Below are 22,763 nucleotides of genomic sequence, written 5' to 3'. Positions count from 1 at the left end.
ATGCTAGGCACGTGTACCCCAAACGAGTCCCCCATATCCATACACCCTGATTCTTTTAGTAATACACAAGTCCTAACCGTTGGTTGAATTTTTCAGACACTTAGTAAGCAGTTGAACAGAGCTAGCATCTATAAACCCAAGGTATCACATCACCCTTTTACAGAATCCTGCTAATCTGCCATACATAGCATAGTAAGGATATTGAGCACTGCTAGCGAAATGATGTGTGGAGAAGTGACGAGGACAGACGCTTTTGAAAAGGATGTGATAATTACAGTGTTTGGAGCCTCAGGGGATCTTGCCAAGAAGAAGACGTTCCCAGCACTGTATGGATTGTATCGCGAGGGGTACCTGGACGACAGCACGAAGATTATTGGGTATGCTCGGTCGGAGCTATCTGATGCGGAGCTGCGGGAGCGCGTCAAGCCGTACTTGAGCAAACCAGACGACGCAGCGAGTGAGGCCAAGCAAGCCGAGTTCCTGGAGAGGATGAGCTACGTAGCTGGGCCTTACGACAAGGAGGAGGGGTACGTGCAGTTGCGGGAGCAGATTGAGGCTTACGAGCGCGAACGGGGCGTTGAGAAACCTCACAGGTTGTTCTACTTGGCGCTTCCTCCCAGTGCGTTTGTCAGTGTTGCTGAGAAAATCAAGCAGTTCCTCTATGCGGAGGGCGGCGTTACAAGGTTAATTGTGGAAAAGCCCTTTGGCCATGACCTGGAGTCGTCTCGGAAGTTGCAAAAGCAGCTGGAGCCTCTGTTCCGTGAGGAGGAGATATTCCGGATTGACCACTACTTAGGAAAGGAGATGGTCAAGAACCTGCTACCTCTGCGGTTTGGTAATGCGTTCTTCAATGCCTCCTGGAATAAGGAAAATATCCAGATGATCCAGATCTCGTTGAAGGAACCATTTGGGACGGAAGGCCGTGGAGGTTACTTTGACTCCACTGGTATTATAAGGGACGTCATGCAGAACCACTTGCTCCAAGTACTAACTTTGCTAACCATGGAGAGGCCAGTATCTTTTGATCCGGAGAGCATACGTGACGAGAAAGTCAAGGTGCTGAAGGCCATCGTTCCTCTTGACCACGAAGACATTTTGATTGGACAGTACGGCCGATCTGAAGATGGTACAAAGCCTGCTTACTTAGATGACGAGACTGTCAGCAAGGACTCTAAGTGCGTGACATTTGCCGCGTTGACCTTTAATATCCAGAATGAGCGGTGGGATGGAGTTCCTATTGTCATGCGTGCAGGGAAGGCATTGAACGAAGGTAAGGTTGAGATCCGTATTCTATACAAGCGCGTGGCGCGGGGTATTTTTAACGATATTCCAAACAATGAGCTAGTTGTCCGTGTCCAGCCAGATGAGGCCATATACTTGAAATTCAACGCTAAAACACCGGGGTTGGATTCGAATTCCCAAATTACGGAGCTTGATTTGACTTACTCGAAGAGGTATAGGGACTACTGGATTCCGGAGGCTTACGAATCTCTGTTGCGGGATGCTTTGCTGGGCGATCATTCGAATTTTGTGAGAGACGATGAGTTGGATATCAGCTGGAAGCTGTTCACCCCTCTCTTAAATTACCTTGAGGGCCCAGACAGCCCTCGGCCTGAAATTTATAAGTATGGTTCTCGTGGGCCTGATGGTCTAACCAAGTACTTGGAGAAGCATCAGTATGTCTTCGAAAAGAGCGGGCTTTACCAGTGGCCTGTCTCGTCCCCAAAAGAAAAAGCAAGTTTGGAGCCACGGTTATGATGGACGCAGATTTTAGCGTATCACGTATGTAAGACGGTACCTATCCTAACCTTTAGATCTATCTAGCTTGATAAAGAGTCAGTATACATTTCCCGGAATTAAAAACTGTCTGAAAGTACAGAATTGAGGTCACCTTACTACCGGTGCCACTAATATTGTCACTGATAAGAGTCTGATAGTACATACACTCATTATATTGAAAATGAGATCTGGTTATTTATGGATTTCTACCTTCGTCACTGATGCGGTCTCTTTAACTTGAATAGAGTCCTTCTGCACAAAGTCTTTGACATGTATCTTACCCTCTTCAATCAACATATCAATGTGCTTTTTAACCGCACCATAAGTTGTCAGGTTAAGGTCTTCAACTTCCTTCAAGAGAGTGGACAAAAACATTGGTACCATGCTTAATTGTTCGTTGTTATTAATCAGGTAATCCACAGTTTCAATGGCAAGAAAGTAGTTTTCGCCTTCATTCTGCGCAAATGCATCCTGGTATGTATTATGAATCACATCTGCAGAACCTCCATAAGAACCGTTGTTCGGTGCTTCCTGGTAAAGAATATTCGGAGCTATCACGGTTGATAAGTTATGAATATCCATCTTAGATCCAATCTGATGGTCAACGTGGGAAAATGATGAGGTCCAATGCAAGAAAGAAAATAACACCTCAGCAACGTTCCGATGAGCACTTGGTAACAAAGTGTAAAGCAGGGGAAATACTCGTTGTCCATCGAATTTTGATTCTAACTTCGCAGCTTGTATCCATAAATCATACATTGTGAATGTCAAGAGCGGTATTGGAAGCTCCCTTAAAAACTTCTTCAGAAGAGCAGAGAGTTGAATAGCATTTTCCTTAGAAAGGTCCGGTACTTCGGAGGGATTTTCATTAATGGCAGCCGTTAAATCCTTCAACCTGCGAATGTTACCATTCTTTCTAAATATACCTTCCACAGACATGTCCATCTGGTGTAAGCTAGATACTAGTTCATCGACAAGGATAGGTATACGTAGCTTTGCAGGGCCAGAACTGAGGTCAGAGTCAACGCCCCACCTTTCAGAAAGAACTTCAAGAGGTGTACCGAATACCTTCTTGTATTTCATTACTTTATTTTCTTTGCCAGTCTTGAACAACTTGTTCCAGAAACCACCTGAAGGATTTAATGACTTGGGTGTTTGGGGCAGAAGTTTGTGTATGCATTCATCAGAGACCGCTAGACCGACGGTGCCATTCGCCAGAAGAGCCAAGGCCACAAGTTGCAATCTGTAAAACTGCTCTATTGAGAGTTCTGAGTAGTAAGTGCCGCTCTTTTTGGCTACAAATGTGTTCGTTTCATCGTCTGACTCTTTTATTCTGGTAAAGTGTGTAAATGCGTTAGGTCTGAGTTCCCTTGCTTGTTCTGCCGCGACAATTCTTGATATATCATCCAATGTCAGAGATTTCTGTCCATTAAAGACTTTAGAATCAGAACCGTGACCAGATTTCGAATTTTCAGTCTCTATGACTAGCTCCTTGTCCATATCCGTTCTGGACCCATTTCGAACGTCAATCTCCGCTGTCTTTAAGATTCGGGATTTCCTAGCATCCTGTTGATCGTTGGTGATTCGAACACTCTGTCTTCCTGATTTCAACCGTTTGATATCATTGAGTGTCCGAATATATGTTTGTTGCATAGAAATAGTTTCCTTGACGGAATTACTCCTTTGCATAACTTCTTGGTTTTTCATCTGCAAAGCCATTACGACTCTGGAACGCACCAAAGCAATTTTCAGTAAAAATATCAATTGACTTAGCTTGGTTATTGGTTTAAAGCCCGGCTTAGAATCCGGATCTGTGACTGAACACTGCGCACAGTAAATATGCTTGAGCATTTTATTGCAGGCAGCGTCTCCAATATCGCGTAGCTCGATTCCCTTTTTACATTTGGAGCATTGAAAGCACCCCAAATGCCATCTATTATCTTGGTACTGGACGCACTCTTCCTGTATATACTTCTCACAAGCAGCACAACAGTCAGTGGCATGTATAGTGACATTAATATAGTTAAATGGATCACGCTGGTAAGTCTCATTCTTCTTTATTTCTCGTAGGAACTTAACAAGTGCATTTGAAGTGTGTACAGCTTTACTATGTTCCAACGCATTGTATAGGCCGTAGCGTACAAGCAATTTTAAAAAATGCGCCAGGCTAGTAATAACCGACATAAAGGAGCCAACACTAACTTCCTTCTCTTTCAATGCCGAGCCCATTTTCCGTAAAAGTTGCAAATAAATCATTATCTTCGTTGAAAGATTTCTTGGGAATTTAGAGTATTTGGAAGACATATTTTCATTCGCGTCTGACTCTGGGGCACACAAGACAGTATTTTTTGGTTCATGTTTCTTTGAATCGACAAAGCTATACTTACCTACCGATTCCAGCGAATCCAGAGCTTTAAAAAGACACTCCAATTTCAGCACAAATAAGGCGGCTGAATCAATCCCTTTAAACTGGTCGTAACTTGTCAGGTATTGGAACATATCAGATATGCAGGACGCAGTCTCTTCCTCAAAGCGATAAAGGACGTTCCATGTTTTGCTAATCAACCCAGATAACGATTCTGTGTATTTCTCCATTTCATTAACAGTAGGATTTGTATCTTCTGTAGAAGGTCCGGCACCCTCTTCTGGCAAGGGTAACTCCGGAATTCCAACAAACTCAGGGGATAGATTTACGTGCCAATACTTGTGGATGCCATAGCACTCTGGGTGCCAACAGTGAATCTCCTCGCCGCGAGGAAACTCAATGTATTGATCTGATATTGGGTAATTGCAACCTTTGCACCGCTTTGAAAAGTACTTTAGGAAGTGGTATTTGCAATATAGTTCATCATTGTAGTGGAAGCACGAGGATACCTTACACTTGGTACCGCAAACCGTGCAGCAGAAGTGTTCCTCGTCATATAGCTTACCAAATGTATTGTAATACACGCCGCTCAGTGGCTTATTGCACACATAACACAATAGCTTGTTCCGCGTGAAATAATCCTGCTGGCATAGCAGTACCACTTCAGACGTATCCGGGAGCTCATAAGGGAAGAACTTCGGGCGACACAAAGCTCCACAATCGTGACAAACCAGACAGTTTTCATGGTAGTAATCACCAAGCGCCTTCAGGGAGTTCTGCGTGATAACCCCCTTGCATTGTTTACAGATTTTGGCCGTTTTTTGAGATGAGGTGGCGGGTTTATGCTCCGCAGACGTTCGCATTACTTGCTCCGACGCACTGTGTCTATGGTTGATATGGTCACTATACGTCAGCAATAGCTGTGGCTTCTGTATATTAGTCATGAAAAACAGTAGCACTTCCTATCTTACCCTTGCTGATCGTATTGGTACCGTCAATTGGTTAACACCAGTTTCAAAGGAGCATTCAAACCTCTTCGGTATTTGCCCGATGGAGGAGGTCTGCTATAGTTGCAAACAAAAGAGGCCCAGAACTGAGAAGTGACAAGAGCCTTTAGTTACAGCCTTGTACTATGCTGCCTGAGGGGACTCGTGTGCGGTCAATGTTTTCATCTGTAGAGTTGGTCTAGGTGGGTAATGACGCAAAGGATAAGATTTCGTCAAAGGTGATGTATATCATATATCATTACATAATCGTGACTGCTTATTAAATCATATGCGATGAGTAGTGTGCGGGAGCCTAGCGCTCTCGCTTGCGCTGGTAGTGGGAGGATTGCTTGTATTTGTCGCGCATGTGTACAAGTTGATCACGATCCATCTGATTAGAGATACCTTGCAATGTCTTGGAAACTGCTTCAGTTGCGCCGATCATAGGCCGGATGAATGCGATCGGGGTGGCGCGGGCGAAGGCAGTTGCGGCATCCTGGGCGGAAATAGAATGGCGGGCATCGCGCTGGGCACGCCTCACTGCACCATAAGCAATGGTTAGGTTCTTCCCCAGAGATCCATACGCTTCCTTAACACCCTTCTGGGCGTTCTGAGGCTGGTCCGCGTACAAGCTAATGGCTTTTAGTGGTTCGATATCATCTTCTTCTGAGGGGATAGGGACGATAGGACTTTGCTTGCGAGGAATCGAGCTGCGGAACAAATCAAATTCATCACAGGCCGATGGTACAGGGGATAGTTCATCCTCTGGAAGCCGGGCACTCATGCACCGGGCACGAGCGCCCTGGCCACCGAAGAACTCCTCCGTGTTCTCGAGAATTGCTTGAGTACCCGAAGCCATCCGTACACCTAGCCTTATAAGTTCCCCGCTGGTGGTTTTCAGAAAATCGCGGGCGCCTTTCTGCAAACTTCTCGTTAGTCGTTGATCCTGTCGGTACTCCTTGAGGGGCACAGTAACAAGGGCCTTGACTCCGGAGCCTAAAGTTATGATGGACTTAAGAGGCGTTACTCCCTTTAGTACGCCCGAAAGTTGACTCCTCGTAATATCTGGTGTCCATATGCTGCTCAAGCAGTTATGTAACTCACCGAGACCATCTACACCATACAAGACCACCCTTTTCAAAGTCATCTTGGCCCCATCAAGGGTGAAGAAATTCATTAGTTCACTAGTGTGGCCCGATTTGAGACCGACATAGTCTACCTTCTTTGGTTTATAGTCTAGTTTGACATCAATTGAGTTAACTTCAAACCTCTGGATATAAACTATATCTGGATAGTCGTCAATGAGATCGAATCTTGCATCCTTAAACTCACTAAACCTGATAAGGAAGTCCAACGTGTCCTGGTCAACATGTAAACGAAGGGGTGATACTTGAGCACTTATTATCAACTCTGTGGCGTACAAAAAGTCTATCGGGCGCACCAAGGAGATGGAGAGTGCCAACATAGATGGAGAACCGCCATGTGCCTCCTTCAATTCAGTAAGGAACTTATTCCATGTTGAGGTGGCAACATTATCCACAATTTCAAAAGTTTTCACTTCAACATCGATGGAGTTTAATAGGTCAGTTGACCAGTCAGCAATATCTTCGGTAGGTTCATCGTAGCTATATCCCGAAAAAGTTAGCTTCATGTTAGTCAATTCTATCAGAATTTTATGGTGCTTTGAGGGTCGTAGCTTCATTTTTGAACTGTAGTTTTCCGCAATAATGTCCTCTGACTGAATGTTACTGCTAACTGCCTTCTTAATATTGGAATCGGGTGTTGCATAAAGATATATTGAATCAAATAGGCTTGTCTCTACTCTACCCGGCTGATCCTGTTTATGCACCTCATCCTCTAAGTCGTCTACGACCTTTGAAATTGAGCGACGTGTGTATACCCAATCATATCCATCATGAAGCTTTATAGATGCTTTCCTCACAAAAAGATGCAATACAATAGCAACCGGGCCAAAGGGGAAAAATTTCGAGTCAGTTGCAACAGGAATATCCTCTTTATTAAAATGGCCTTCATCAAAAAGCAAGCCGTTGTCTTCTAACTTGAGCGGCGATCCTTCCTCAGTTTCTTCTATCACCTGTACCTCTGAAAAACTGTTATTAGAATTGTTGATAAAATCATCAACTATATGCATGTCGTTCAATGCAGGTAGATTGGAGGTACCCTTTGGAACAAAAAACTCATCATCCACATTCTCAAATACTGGGATACTGCAAGGTTCTGTCCTGTACTTTTTCTCATCAGGGAATGAGACAGGTGGTTTTATGTCAATAAGGGTCTGTATTAAGCACTGGAATGAATCCGCGCATATTGATAAATCAATGCGGTCCACATCAATGTCTAAGCAGATCTGGCCTCCAGACTGTTTGATGGTGCATGAAAGTAAGCCAGATTTACCGATTACTGCAAAGCCAGCTTTTGAATAATATCGGACCAGAGATTCCCAGGATTCAGTGATACTCGTTTTCATATTCGAACAATCATCGGCAAGCATAAATGTAGGGGAGCGAATTATACATTTGAAATTCGCAGGTGGAACGGATATATCTAAAATGCAACGGTTTACGCATATAAGAAGGGCTGATTTGAGTCTATAAGGATGCATTGATAGAGCACAGTCGTGAAATTTAACCTCTATACGTTGCTGGAGAGGAACAGGAACAGCAGATTCCTGTTGAGGTGTAGATTTTGTGCCCTTTGATTCATCCAATATATCTAACCATTTCGCATGATAGTAAATGCATGTATTTTGCACATTCACCTTTAGTTTCCCATTTTCAAATCTCTGCACAAAAAGCGCAGGTTTTGTCACATCTTTGGTTTTTATGGGTTCGAAGAGACAGTATTTGACATCGGAGAACACAGTACTCCCCTTTACGCATGATGAATGAAATATAATGCTGTTATCCGTGTTGAGAGATAAAAGAGAGGAATTTAATTCCGTTTTCACATTTCCAAAGGAACTTATGCTATCAGCAGAGAGGCTGCATGTGATTCTTTCAATCAAGAGTACCATATCGGAAAAGACATTTTGCCGGTGTATAACGCTCGAAGCACTCAATATTCTTACTGATTTATTCATAATCGGTTTTCGGACTTCAGGTTTAGAATGCATATACGGTGTAATCATATCCTGGTAGGGCGACAATCCGTCAAAAAGCCACTTGATGTCACTATCAGAACAATAAAGTTCAACGCTCGAGACACTCCCCCGTAGCTTTGATGTTAGCAGCGTCTCCGACAATTTCAAGTTGTACGATTTCACTTGAAAATTGGCTGTTTGATATCCAATTTTAATTTCCCGAATAATTGCGATATCCCTAGTTTCCGAGCTTTGTACCTTAGATATGGAAATAAAATCAGTGAAAACTGTATGTAGTGACAGTTCGTAAGAGATGGGTTGGATAATCATCTGTAGGGTATCGTCCCCTACAGGAAGGGATAAGATAATAGTTTTCGTTTCAACCTGAGTCTTGAATTCCTGAGACATCTTACAATTGTTCGTCCCTACAAAATGGAGACCCCTTCCCAATTCTTGTAACCTGAAAATCAGTGGAATAAGACTGGAAACAAAAGTCGAACTGATATCCATATGAATGTCGCCATCCACTGAAATGATCCGCTGTAGTTTTCTGGAGTCAACGGTAAGCTCTAAGCATGGCTTAGAACCGGCATCTATATGAAGTAGATCTAGATCATAATCGCATATCGTAACTCTCCCTACAGTGACAGTCGAATTCTCAATATACCTATTCCTGAGCTGAATGTCAATTACACTAACTTTCACGGATTGTGATAACGTTATGCGTAGTTCCTCAATTGTGAAACCTGTAATCTGGAGATCTTCTTCCAAGTTCTGTTCTTGTCGGAAACGCTTGTAATTCTGAAGGGTATTCGAAGTTTCAGACACCTCAGTATCCTGTTGAAACTCCGCCACAAACTGCACTAAAACTTCAAACACACCAATATCTACAGCGATTATGGCATCGAGAAACACATCAACACGTCCCATATGCAACATCAAATCACGTATGCTAATATCCTCCACAGAGGAGATTCCTTGGAAAGTCACGTGCAGCTTATCCATCTGCAAGAGCGCGCGAACGTTGCGCGCATTTTCCTCCATCTTGCTTCTGCTACCAAATGGCAAAGAGTCAATCGCGCTCATATATATGGAATTAGAGGCACTGGTGGACATAAACTCATCGGGCTGTTCGGGTGAAGGTACCAGTTCCGAATGCGAAATGCATATGTCTTGAAGATCCACACGACGCGTCTTGTCGACGGTAGATAGCTCGACGCTGCCCACGAGCACAGTAATCGACTGCTGACCCGGAAAAAGGACCTGGATCCGGACATTGATGATGCGTACTGTTAAATTTGATAATGCCCGTTCGAGGACCTTGTTCCGCATTTTGTCCAAGGCTGACGACGACGCAGGCTGCTGTGCATCGCCAGCCTCGCTGCAGCTATTCGCTAGTACCTCATCTCCCTCCAAGACTTCTGGTAGCGGCTGCATCATTGAGTTAGTGAGGTCCATGATGCTCCGCGCCAGAGACTGTGCCAAATCATGCGACCCTGCCACTTCACTCAACTCCGGCCGCACCACAAAACACAGTCCATCCCCCGTGATGTCTAGCCCGCCGGACACAACAAGTCCGAGCTCAAGCTCCGAGATGTGCCCGCTTTCCACTGTGATATGCGGAACCCGCATGTGGTCTACATTGAGCTCCACATCATGAAACGCAAACTGCGAGCGACAACCCAATGAGACGTCCAGGTTTGTAGTATCTATCTGGGAAAAGATGGATATCTGCTGCAACAGATAGATGAGAAGTCTCTTCTGCACATTCTGAGGCAGCCACGACGACATTGTTCTTTCTGCTGTAGTGTCGCAGTGGAGTACAAAGTGCATCAGAGTTTGATCTCAGGGGTATGCCCGCCATCATCTCATTGTTACCCGGCACAGTCCCAGACTGATATAATAAGCATCAATCCAGGTAGAGGTACTCGCGATGACTACACCAGCCACACGGATGCTCGTCCTCTAACGTATTTTCTCCTGTGCTCTCCCGCTATATTTACTTGGGGCAACTGTTTACCGTTGCATGCGATTACGCGGCCACAACAGTCGCTGTGGGTCTGTTACAATTCCGTGGTAATCCCCTGGCGCCCCCTTTCCCGGAAATGCAAATGTCTAGTTGGATTGCACCCAAGTGGTAGACTATAGTATTTAACAGTAGCGACTGCTGTGTCTCTTGAGGTCTTCCTGGCATGGTAAGAGTAATGCAGAAAGAGGATTGCCATTTCCGCCGGCTAAGCGACGGGACCCAGATTCCGTCAGTGGGTCTAGGCGTGTACCAGGTCAGTGAGCAGACGGTTCAAGACCTCGTGTACGAAGCGCTGGAGGTTGGCTACCGACTTTTCGACTCCGCACAAGCCTACCACAATGAGGACGGTGTTGCCCGCGGCATTGCAGCGTGGTTAAAGCATGCGCCGGGGCGGCGCCGTGAGGATGTGTATTTCACCACGAAGATTAACACACAGAACCATGGCTACGAGGCCACGAAGAAGTCGCTGGAGAAGTCGCTGCATGCTGCTGGGCCGCTAGGCTACATAGACCTTGTGCTAGTGCACGCGCCCATGTCCGACCGCACAAGGCGGCTCGGCACCTGGCAAGCGCTGGAGGAGGCAGTAGTAGAGGGACAAGTGCGGTCAATTGGCGTTTCAAATTATGGTCAGCAACACTTGTCTGAACTACTAGGATGGGAGGGATTAAAGATTCGACCCGTGGTTAACCAGGTAGAGATCAACCCTTGGTTATGCCGCCAGGAGCTGGTACAATACTGTCGTGAAAATAACATTGCTGTCCAGGCATTCTCCCCCCTGATGCGTGGTAAGCGTCTAGATGATCCTATACTGCAGAAAGTGGCTCATCAGTACGACAAGGGAGTGGCCCAGATTCTTGTGAGGTGGTCGATTCAGATGGGGTTCATCGTGTTGCCAAAAACGGCTAAGAAGGAAAGGTTGGCGCCCAATTTTGATATTTGGGATTTTGAACTCTCGGCCGAAACAATGTCCGAGCTGACACACCCCGATGATTATTTCGTGACCGTCCCAAGGTGGGATCCCACGACTTATGAAGGCTGAAGTCATTTCGACGATAACAGACCTTCAGCATGAGACTTTAGTCGATATGGAGGCATAAATATGATTTGATAAGGAAATTATATGTCCTACCCAGTTTCCGTCAAATGGATTAGCTTGCGTCTATGTTATTCCTGCGTATTTCGGTCCTGCCGATGTGCAGTCTGAGTGGCATAAGACATATATATTTTTGGGTATACTCTTCGTACGTAAGCTATATATTTAAATTTGATATAACCAACCATTTAGCATGGAGCTATACTATTGCTCACCGGAACGGTTTGGCTAGGCGTCGCACATGTTTATCTGCTGGCATGCTTTGTCGCACACTGGAAATGCTTCGATACACCAAGCATGGTCATCTAAACACGCTTTGCGGCAGTGGTATGAGGGCCACATGTTGTTGCAAGTGCATGTTGGCGGACAGCTATGGATTTTGATACAGCTTTCAGCGCAGGAGGCTTCAAGGTCGTCCTTTTCCGGGATTTTGACTCCACGGGAAATACAATCTTCGCGGCAGTGTAGTATATCTAGGTAGTTGCAATCTGACGGGTTGGGATCAATTAAAAAAGCAGTAACTGCAGAAAAAATGCATGCAAAGTTTAGTAGTGCTGATTTCATCTTGTCGCGCTGATATTCTAATTTATGTGTTCTGAACGTTGCAACGGCAGGCTTATATATACCTAGAGTCATTGTGCGGCTGGCAGTATATTAGACGGATTTGCTTTCACTCCGAAGCGTATCGTGCTGTCCAGGCTAAACCATTACGGTTTTTTTTCCTATCTACGTTATAGGAACCTCGCAAATTAACGGTTGGCGCTTGTTGCAGTGCGCAGGGGACTATGGTGGACTTAAATTTAGCAGCACAGTAGCTAGGGGTATTGTAAGGGAGCAGCTGACACAGCTATATCAGGTAGTAATTTATTGAGCTAAATTTAATAGAGTCCGTGCACGAATCCCATATGTGTGACCTCCACCGGCGGTAGAGAATTTGTTGAGCCAGTTAATAAAGCAGCCGTATCCCATTGACGCCTCGTTGAAGATTTACATACAGCCCATACCGTTGGAACTGGCAGAGTAATAGGTTTAATATCTTTCCTCTGTATATTAAATTTAACTCTATCTAAAATATATTACTCAACCCCCATGGCATATAACGATGTTTTTTATTGTCTTGTGATTTTAGCGCGGGATAACGTACAACCGTTTGAACTCTGGGCGGTATACTTATAAGGCTCGCTACCATAAAAGCACATCTTCGCACGTCCTTCGGGTGATTAGAAGCTGTGTATCAAATTGAATTATCAGAGAATTCTACGTTCACCGATATATTAAATATATATTAATCAGTTCTTTACCGTATTTATACACCAAAGTACTGAAAATTTGCCCGCAACTTAACGTAATCGCCCATTTTGCAATATATAATGCTATGTGAGATATATCTTTTTAATTAACACCTATTTCATAATTGTTCATCATGGAAGCTGCTACAACAATGCTCATGGGCGTTTAGTCACTGTGGTTGGCTCTGGGTTACACTTTTTAATGATGAGCATTTTTATCTGGCACGGCAAAGTTGATTAAATAATCACTTCTGATGCTGTCCTACGGAAACAATTAAATACCGAATTGTACCCATGAGGAACGGCCTGCGAGCTGCTCTCGAGTCGGATACAAAGAAAGCTAGAAATTATTAATAATTGATGTTAACATTAGGCTATCAACTGCGCCGCTGGATACCACCCTAATTTTTATAGCAGCCTAGCGGAAATTAAGCAGGATCTATCTCGGATGTGGTGCTTTTGCACAAAGGGCAGAATCTAACTGGCTTCCACGTTATGAAACAAAGAAAAGTGCAATCAATAACTTTCAGTCCAGATTTTACTCATATATATTAATTATCTACACATTTGATATGCTCATGGGTCATCTGACTGAAGAACTACACGAGAGCTAGGGTATGACTTAAGGTAACATATGGGCTAAAGTTAAGACAGTGCATGCAGTGGGAATCATCCGGAATAGGCTGGGAAATAGCCCTAGAATATGCCAATGCTTTGAAAGAAAACCTTTCTTTTGTAGTTTTGCTAGGAGTTGGGAAAGCTTGCTGAACTATACAAGTAAATCAATCATAATTATCCCACTGTCAGAGTATATGCTGCTGAGCTCGATATGAGCAATTAGGAACCATTCAACTATTTGTCAATATTTTGCAGTATTGTTCAGACTATTTCATTATGTATTATTTGGAAGACGCCGATAACCCGATAAATAACGCCGGTGCGAGCTGTTATGATGAAAACTGGGGTAACTTTGAAGAAATTTTTTTTCGATAAATTCCTAGAAAAATGTCGCTGCAATAAGGCTTTAAATTTAAAATAACCGGATGGGGGCAAGTTTCAAGCACCCGGTGAAAAATAGTGGAAGAGGTTTAAACTTGTCCTTAATACACTACCGGTACACGCATGGAGTTATCGTTACCGTTGTAATCATCGTCGAATTTCAATATGTTGCGTATATAATATAAGTAATCATAAGATATAATTTATAATATTTTAGAGGACTGTTTGCCTATCAAATACCTATTTAATCAGAGGGACATTTAGCAACCACTTTATATTAGAAAAGAGAAAACTTCAGTCATCATATAGCTACTCCTGGGTGGCCTAACTACAGTATCAAATTATAATATTTTCGCGCGCATCTTTTTGATTATATATATCGTTGGAAGCAAATCGATATCTTAATATTGTCGCAAATATTTCCGATATTGCATGTTACCATAATAAGTGAACGCGTTATTTGCACTAAAAAAATAAAAGTTGCGTAGCAGACATTTATTGAGTCCAAAGAAAACTAGTATTAATATTATGATTAATTTTTGGTATATAGTTAGAAGCTAGCATGTGTCTATGGTTCCATGACTGTCCAGGGTCTGAAAACTTACTCTAGGTCACAAAATGGGTAGAATACGCCGCTACCTCATAACCAGAGTGACGGAATTGCTTCCAGGCAAAAAGTTATCGCGCGAACGATTCCGTCACGAGATGGATCCGCGGCGTACTCTTTCTACTGTGAAGCCAAAAACTTGGTTATTTGTTGCAAGTGCTTTCTTCGCACTATTAGTGGAAGCAACAGATTTTTTTATCGTTTCGTTAAATGTTGTAAAGATTGCAGAAGACCTAAATGTCAACGACGAAAAAGTAACCTGGGGGATGACAATCGCCCTTATGACACGCACAATTGGTGCAGTATTATATGGGTATATCGGTGACCAATTTGGTCAGAAGGCATCATTCATGATTAACATTGGCATGATCTCGATACTTCAGTTACTCACTGGGTTTGCGACAACGTTTCCATATTTCATTGCATGCAGAGCATATTTTGGGGTCGAATTAGGGGGTTGTTTTGGAACCGCCACGACACAATGCCTTGATGATCTTCCGGAAAATGCCCGTAGTTGGGTATCTGGCGGTTTTCAGCAGGCATATAGCTTGGGTTTTTTGGTGGCGACAATTTTAACCAGGGTTCTAGCTGACACAACTGAAAAACGCTGGAGAACTTGTTTCTGGTTCCTTTCTGGTTTAAGTTTTCTATCTCTATTATTTCGTGCTTCTCTAGGAGAAACGGATGCATTCCTGGCACGTAAGCTGATGCAGCAGGAAGGTGAGCTTCATAAAAGGCACGTTAGTACTTATTCTCAAATTTGGAACTCTCTGTGGAATGAACGGTACATTGTCATCTACATGATATTGCTTATGACGGGTTATAATTACTTTTCTCATGCGTCTCAAGATCTCTTTCCAACCATGCTCATTAAACAACTTGGTTATTCTCCCAATCAGTCAGCCGTCACAAATTGTGCAGCCAACGTTGGTGCTATAATAGGTGGACTTTTCATTTCACGTTTTTCCAGCATAAGCTCTAGAAGAGTTGTTATCCTCGTGTGTATTTTGTTGGCTGCCTGTCTTGTTTATCCGTGGGGATTTGTACATGATAGAAGTATTATAGTGTCCGTGTTCTTCCTACAGTTTTTTGTTCAAGGAGCATGGGGCCTTGTCCCACATCATTTACACTGCTTAGCTCCAAACTCAGACACGAAAACCTTTTTCGTGGGCGTGGCATATCAATTGGGAAACTTGGCATCTAGCCCCTCATCGTTGCTTGAAAGCAGCCTTGCAAGAAATTTTCCACTCGATAATGGCAATAAAGAATTGTATGATTATGGTAGAGTTATGGCCTATTTTGTGTGGGGATCTATTGCTCTAATGTTTTTGGTCGTTACCTTGGGTCCGGAATTTAATCCCAATAGGGAATACGAATTTATGGAGTGGAGCGAAGAAGTTAGTACTGACGAAAGTATGCTTCCACCAACAAAACAAGAAATAGTTTGATCTGATATCTCCTTCATTAAATCTTCTTCCAAAAGTTGGTTTCAAATTACAACTATGGATGCGGTGTGTATATCATACTTTCACTATAACAGTAAACACCTATAACTAGTGTCTAACCAATCATACTAGCGCATAATAATAGAATTTTGAGCTTGTAAAGGCAAAATATAGAAATTCAGTTACCACCTGTACCTGAAGTATCATTATTGATTAAAATAACAAAGATTAATTTTGGTAGAGATCATAGTTGATCATAAGTTAATCACCCATTTTTCAACGATGCTGCCCTTGTTGTACGCTAAATCAACTATCTTGTTTCACCTTCTCAATTACAATAGCTGGTTTTTGGGAATCATGCAGGCACAGTCCCCGAGATGGCACCGTAAAGAGCTACTACGGGTGTTTCTCTGTTATTGCATAATTGTTAGGGCACATGTCCATAATACAGTACCAGCTCCTGTTAGGGAATGGGTCAGAAACAGATAAAGGGTCCAAATTAGGGGAACATTTTCTTTTGGGATATTATTGGGCTGATGCAATTGTGATTACGTACGGTAAATAATGCTACAGTTTTCCTGTGGATAATTGTTCTACAACTTTGTCAAAAGGTTGCCTGCAGAAGATAGATGAGAACGGCTGGTGAGTGGTGGACCTATAGCGGCTGTCACGGAAATAAAAGTGCGCTATATAACTTAAAATAACAAGGGAATGCCTCAGGTCATGACCCTGTGAATAAATACAGATTTAATATTGGTAAAGCAAGCTAGGTAACAATCGGTGAAATAGCTATCCGTAATGCCAAAACCGCTTTTTATGTCCATAGATAAGCCACTGCTTCAGAGCTATGTTTCGAGGTGTGCGCGTACCAGCCAGTCTGGAGGCCAGCAACACTTATATTTATAGACAGTGCTTCAAATCTCTTGGATGTTTCCGTGTCCCATGGTATGTGGGTGTAGACGCGACTCGGGGTTGTAATTAGGGATGACGATAAGGCTTTAATTATTCCGAAAATTATGGAGATAAGAACTATAGTTATTCCGAAAACATTATGGAGATACGAACTATAGTTATTCCGATATTGTGGGGTGTTAAAATAAGGGAATCTAAAGTTATAGTCCAATCTCTTCGGTGATTCAGCCACTTCAACAAGAAACTGTATATTTTCCTTTGATAACGCTACTGGAAATGTTACACGCTAGTAAGGGGAAGAGCAGCATTAGAAGGTTTACACCAATTTATAGGGTACCGGCGGGCTTTGATGAGCACTGCTTTTCCTTTAGTGCAAAATTTCTACTGAAGTTTTCCGTAGCCTTATGACTCAAATGGAAATACCGACCGGAGTAAGGTGAAAATTGACACCTAAATGAGTGAGTGGCCTGGTAAACACAGTAGCTCTCTCTCTATCTTTTACATATATATTCGTTTCTATAAATATGCTAGTCATTTCTGCGGCTAACCACTAAATAATCAAGAGAGAACAAGACACTACGGTGAATGCGACCAACATAGAGAAGGTGCCTGCTAGTCACTGATCTGGATAGGATGAAAAAGTATATATTATATGCTAAGCACTACGGGCTATATAAAACAATATGTGATATTTTATGAGCGTTGAATGCAGTCAATAGAAAGGGGAGATTTATTTGACTAGCGTTTAGACTGACTATAAGTAGCTGCAGAATTTATATCAGTTTATAATTCTCAAACTTCTGCATCGAAAAAAGTGCTAGGGATGCTTCCAAGACAATTTGAAGAATATTCACAAGGCGTTCAATGCCTTTATCATCATATGACAGCTCCAATACTTAGGGTAGAGAAATAGTTGGCATATGCGCTAATGGCATACTCAGATTTTCCTGTAGATGGCTGGGTATGATCTTATTTCCGTAGTGGTTTAATATTGATCCAAACGGGTCGGTTATATAAAAAACATTGCAATCTGGAGGCTTGCAAAAATGGCATACTTTGCAGTATATATATATATATATTGAGGCGGGTATAGCTCAAACCATTATTCATACACAATTTTATCGTAGCATGGTCGGATCAGCTGCCATGATTGTGAGTGCTGGCGCCGCTTGAGTGTAAAGGGGATTTTAGACCGCTTGGCTACGTACCGCTTGGTCTGTAGTTAGAGTGGCTTTTTTCTGTTCAAAAGACATGGCATAAACCAATCTAGATAAGTTGCTGGCCCCGTCCTGTAATTTTTCCGTCCAGGAACGTAAGGCCAGTTCACTCGAAGGGCATTTTCGTTAAACGTGGGTTTAGCGCGGTTTGCCTCATTACCACTGATAAAATGCGCGCTTGCAACTCAAACTGTCGCTGTACCTGATTTTGACCAATATATGCTTACATATGCATCTACAATGTACTTGAGCGACATATTGGTTAGTAATAGCGGCAGCTCTTCTCTGATGTTTCATTCTCCACAACCACTCTTTGTATGTATGTTAGCACTCTGCGGTATGAAGGATTCCGGAGCAGCCGCATGTGTTATTAATGTTGTATAATCGGAACAAATGCATGCAAGTTGCGCATTCTCGTAAATCTATGAGCTCCCAGTTTTCAATTTTATTGGAATTTTGTCTTTAGATTTTTTGCAGAATGCCGCTTTTATATTAGTCGTTTGCTTACTATAGACTGGTTTATTTTGTAGTTGCTACCTTGGTTACTAATTCATTTTTGTAAATCGCTCCCCTAGGGTCTGTGCAGCGATACTCCTTGTATACCAGATGAAGTATGCTTTGCGCTACGGCGCATGTAGTTTAGATGTATGAATTCCTAGTTAAGGGTATTGAATAGAGAATTTGTCTGTCTCTGCGTACTAAAGATCTACGCAGCCACAGTTCAATAGCGAATATTCTTTTTGACCCAAAAAACTACGATACGATAATTTGAGTATCGGAACTTTCCTAATTTTTAGTACATAACAACATGGTGATGATATAGATATATTCGCTGGAGTATAGAGACAAACATGTATACTTCGCCAGGGGAATGATAAGCTCCTGTTGACGTATTTTTTACACGGGTACTGTGAAGAGCTCGAGGATATGTTGTTTCTGGGCGCGGTAACGAAGAAGTGAAACCATTGGCAGTGTATCAAATGGGTCCCTTCAATATATTCTATTGGTGAACCAGCATTGCGCCACCACACATACAGTAGGATATGAAATGGAAAGAATTCTATTTTAAAATGAATTGTGGCATATAAAAGCACTGTATATTTCTTGTGGAGATAGATGTCTATGTTAAATAGCCCTATAACAATCAGTAAGATGAAATTGTCCAGTACTATTTGTTTGTTGACAAGCGCAAGCTCCATCTTGGCCTTCGAGCAGGTTTTACAAGACGGAATTAACGCTGCAAACGGGGGAACTTCTGGTGTCATAATTGGTGCCAGTGACGACCGTGGCCAGGAACGCAGCCGCGCCTTTGAGGACGACCGTGGCCAGGAACGCCGCCGCGCCTTTGGGGACGACCGTGGCCAGGAACGCCGCCGCGCCTTTGGGGACGACCGTGGCCAGGAACGCCGCCGCGCCTTTGGGGACGACCGTGGCCAGGAACGCCGCCGCGCCTTTGGGGACGACCGTGGCCAGGAACGCCGCCGCGCCTTTGGGGACGACCGTGGCCAGGAACGCCTCCGCGCCTTTGAGGACGACCGTGGCCAGGAACGCAGCCCCGCCTTGGATGACGACAGCGGCTTGGGTGACGACAGCGGCTTGGGTGACGACAGCGGCCAGGAACATTATACCCAAGTTATAGAGAAACGCAGTAGTTCTGAGTATGAGTTCTGGAGTCAACAACGTTAGTACAGCATTGATGGGAATTATGATGCTGATATCCTTGCGGCTAGCTAGTACTGGATCTAGAATAAAAGGGCAACTATATGCAGGGCACTCTCAAGAAGAAATCTAAAAACACTAAAAGTATGACCGATTTTTATGTAAACTGAACATAGATAATATGAATATATTTTTTATGTTTTCTCTCCTCTGGCAGCTTCTGCGAGTGACTGCCGTCTGCTGCGTTCCTTTCCACATACAGATGAGATGTAGTGGATATAGCAGTATTGTGTTAGCCTACAAGGTCGACGGTAGAAACTATATATCCGTAGAAGGAATCCATAACCAAGCCACTTTGGTATAAGAAAACAAGGGGCCAGTAAACGCTCACGGTTTCTGTTGTTTTTGATGAGATCAAACTGTAACAAATGCAGAACAGCATGGAAAGCAATCTTACTACCTTAGCGTATAGCAGTACCAAAAGTGCGTGAGCGTACAGTTCGGACTTGCCAGAAATATCACGTAAAATCGAGCCCGAGTATGCCCTGATAACAAAGAATACTTGGATAAGTAAGTAAGGGAAAACAAGGCCAGCCAAAAACATCTTAACTAATTTTAGTTTAGGAAGTGTCCTAGCGGATTTCATGGAAAGAGAATCGTCATTTAGCTCAGCATCATTGCCTGGCGCATCGAGATGAGCCCCCAAATACAATTCCGGTGCTCTCTCCCCAGTCGGCGCAGCTTTGCGGAAAAGTATGAGGCTTGCAGCTGGCGGAACCAAAACCACAACCGCGCACAAAATACAGCCCTCCCAAATACAATAGGTTGCAATATCATCCAGAGACCAGGACTTAACCAATGGGAAGAGGTTTAATAAGCAGTCACCAACCCACCATAACATTGAAGCGTATACGATCAGCGGAATTAGGAAAAATGGCAAAATTGTGAACTCCCATCTCTTCATTATGAGATACGGCACCATTGGTATCGAAATTGCCACACAAGCAGTGGAACTGTAAAAATCATAATATTCGAGCATGGAAATGAACTTCTTCACATGTTCATCTTGGGGCAGTTGCCAGGTTCTGGTCAAAATGCAGCTACAGAAAGAAAGGTGGCTGACGCAGCAGAATAGCCAGCATATGGCCAGTCTGTACTGGTATCGATAAAATAAATAAAGCTGCTCTAAATGCTCATGCTCTTCGATGAGGGGTGTGCTCTCTATATCGCGCAGCATCTCAGCGACTACGTGGCAGCGGGCCAGTGTAAATGGCAGATTCAGCTGGCAGTTTTTATGGCGAACGAGGGGTGGTTGCAGCCGCGCCAGGAAACGCACGATGGTGTCGACGTACGAATGGCTGTAGAGTCCGCCTCTCCAAGTTTTTCTCGTTGGTGCTTCGCCGGAGCCCTCAGACGCGTGCGCAGGCACCCCACTACAGATATCTCACAGCGGGTGGTTTCGAGAAGGCCGCGCAGCACGCAGCCCCCAGATATCTCGCATCATGGCGATCCGGACAGTTACTCCGGCGCGCGCACTCCGGAAAAACTAGTTGCACGGTAGTGAATTGACAGACGTGCAGGCTTGGCATGTACACGCACTCGCTATTAGTCCGTGGCCAATGTAGCTTGCGCGGCACAGCTGCGCATCAGTGTAACCCATGGTTTCGGGTATAAGAGTAGCTTGCGAAGCCACTGGAGATTTGCAGCTTGTCGGGCTTCGTTTGCGTGGCATGTCCGTATTGCAATGCGACTTTTAGGTATGGATAAGGCTGCATGTGTCTCTCTATCCACAGCTGCGCTTGCTGTACTCTGGAGCAAAGGCCTCGGCGAACATCTGAGCGTACCTCTGCGTGCGCGACTGGAAGATAGGAGACCTATCGCACTCCAAAACGTCGGGGGAGCGGTCTAGACACAAGCCTAGGATGGACCAGCGATGGACTAGCGATGGACGCAAGGAAGATATGCTGGGAACGGCTGGCCAACGATATAAAAGGGGCCGGTGCGCGGTAATGGCGTCTCCACAGAGATCTCCGCACAGGCCGCTTCTCAGATTCTTACGCAGTGGGGTTCCTGAATTCAGGCGTGCACGGTGTCCTATGGTGTCCGGGTGCATTCACCGTAGGGCTCGCCGAACAAGGGGCAGAGGCAGGGCGGCTAGCTTTTCCGGAGTATGCGTCTCGAAGATAAGAGACACATCGCACTCCAAAAGCTTGGAGGGAGAAGTGTAACGGATACGCCTATGATGGGCGAGCGATGGACACAAAGGATATGTGCTGCTCAACGGTTGGCTAACACTATAAAAGGGGCAGGCGCGGTAATAGCTGCTCCTGGTTGTAGTACGGTAAGCCACTAGCAAAGAAATATGAGAATCTCCCAACTTGCAGCTTTAACTGGATTGTTCCTCAGCAGTGCCTGGGCCGGTGAGTACTCTGATTGCATCTACTTCTGGGTGAGGCTTACGGGAAGCTACGAAGCGGCTCACGAGTACTGCAGTTGACACATAAACTGCAAATGAATCAGTGGCAGTCAAACAAATATGTAGGAACTGAAACAGTTTTATAGGTTACTTAGTATGAAAAAATATGCTCTATGACAAAGCCAGATGTTCCAGACAGAAAGAGTCATTTCAAGATCAAGACCTATCTCAAGACCGCGAAAAAGTTGTCATGCCATGTTGGAATAGCGTGCACGCTCCGGACAACTAGCCGCCGCCTCGCCGGGGCCTTGCCGGACAACGAGCCGCCGGGGCAGTTGGCACGCGGGCGCACGCGGGCGCACAAGGCTGCGGGGTCTCTCAGCGGTGTGGTGTATGGGTCTCTCACCGGTGTGGTGTATGGGTCTCTCAACGGTGTGGTGTATGGGTCTCTCAGCGGTGTGGTGTATGGGTCTCTCAGCGGTGTGGTGTATGGGTCTCTCAGCGGTGTGGTGTATGGGTCTCTCAACGGTGTGGTGTATGGGTCTCTCAGCGGTGTGGTGTATGGGTCTCTCAACGGTGTGGTGTATGGGTCTCTCAGCGGTGTGGTGTATGGGTCTCTCAGCGGTGTGGTGTATGGGTCTCTCAGCGGTGTGGTGTATGGGTCTCTCAACGGTGTGGTGTATGGGTCTCTCAGCGGTGTGGTGTATGGGTCTCTCAACGGTGTGGTGTATGGGTCTCTCAGCGGTGTGGTGTATGGGTCTCTCAGCGGTGTGGTGTATGGGTCTCTCAGCGGTGTGGTGTATGGGTCTCTCAGCGGTGTGGTGTATGGGTCTCTCAGCGGTGTGGTGTATGGGTCTCTCAGCGGTG

At 44.4% G+C, this 22,763-nt stretch overlaps 6 protein-coding genes across 6 annotated transcripts, besides 2 other annotated features; 3 read left to right on the top strand and 3 right to left on the bottom strand.

The window, feature by feature from the left end:
* Positions 1-219: 219 nt before the first annotated feature.
* Positions 220-1,758, top strand: ZWF1 (glucose-6-phosphate dehydrogenase; the record flags this gene model as incomplete). The annotated part of the gene is made up of 1 exon (NM_208094.1): positions 220-1,758. One exon carries the CDS (start codon positions 220-222, stop codon positions 1,756-1,758), a length of 1,539 nt encoding a protein of 512 aa, NP_982741.1.
* A 213-nt stretch (positions 1,759-1,971) lies between these two features.
* Positions 1,972-5,088, bottom strand: LRG1 (GTPase-activating protein LRG1; the record flags this gene model as incomplete). The annotated part of the gene is made up of 1 exon (NM_208093.2): positions 1,972-5,088. One exon carries the CDS (start codon positions 5,086-5,088, stop codon positions 1,972-1,974), a length of 3,117 nt encoding a protein of 1,038 aa, NP_982740.2.
* Positions 5,089-5,443: 355 nt separating this feature from the next.
* ATG2 (Atg2p) lies at positions 5,444-10,063 on the bottom strand (the record flags this gene model as incomplete). The annotated part of the gene is made up of 1 exon (NM_208092.2): positions 5,444-10,063. The coding sequence occupies one exon, from the start codon at positions 10,061-10,063 to the stop codon at positions 5,444-5,446; it is 4,620 nt and encodes a 1,539-aa protein (NP_982739.2).
* Positions 10,064-10,422: 359 nt separating this feature from the next.
* On the top strand, positions 10,423-11,298 carry AGOS_ABL209C (aldo-keto reductase superfamily protein; the record flags this gene model as incomplete). Its single annotated transcript, NM_208091.2, has 1 exon — positions 10,423-11,298. The coding sequence occupies one exon, from the start codon at positions 10,423-10,425 to the stop codon at positions 11,296-11,298; it is 876 nt and encodes a 291-aa protein (NP_982738.2).
* Positions 11,299-14,258: 2,960 nt separating this feature from the next.
* AGOS_ABL210C (ABL210Cp) lies at positions 14,259-15,695 on the top strand (the record flags this gene model as incomplete). The annotated part of the gene is made up of 1 exon (NM_208090.1): positions 14,259-15,695. The coding sequence occupies one exon, from the start codon at positions 14,259-14,261 to the stop codon at positions 15,693-15,695; it is 1,437 nt and encodes a 478-aa protein (NP_982737.1).
* A 4,077-nt stretch (positions 15,696-19,772) lies between these two features.
* Positions 19,773-20,717, bottom strand: AGOS_ABL211W (ABL211Wp; the record flags this gene model as incomplete). The annotated part of the gene is made up of 1 exon (NM_001355300.1): positions 19,773-20,717. The coding sequence occupies one exon, from the start codon at positions 20,715-20,717 to the stop codon at positions 19,773-19,775; it is 945 nt and encodes a 314-aa protein (NP_001342242.1).
* Positions 20,718-20,813: 96 nt separating this feature from the next.
* Positions 20,814-22,267: a telomere (Chromosome II left subtelomeric sequence. Shares some sequence similarity with other subtelomeric regions.).
* Positions 22,268-22,763: a telomere (chromosome II left end terminal telomere repeat; composed of approximately 20 copies of a 24 base repeat unit, and occasional sequence varients of this repeat).

This window comes from Eremothecium gossypii, chromosome II (genome assembly GCF_000091025.4).
Source record: "Eremothecium gossypii ATCC 10895 chromosome II, complete sequence".
Lineage (NCBI taxonomy): Eukaryota > Fungi > Ascomycota > Saccharomycetes > Saccharomycetales > Saccharomycetaceae > Eremothecium > Eremothecium gossypii.
The sequence above is the reverse complement of the archived record's forward strand: the minus strand, read 5'-3'. Positions and strand labels throughout refer to the sequence as shown.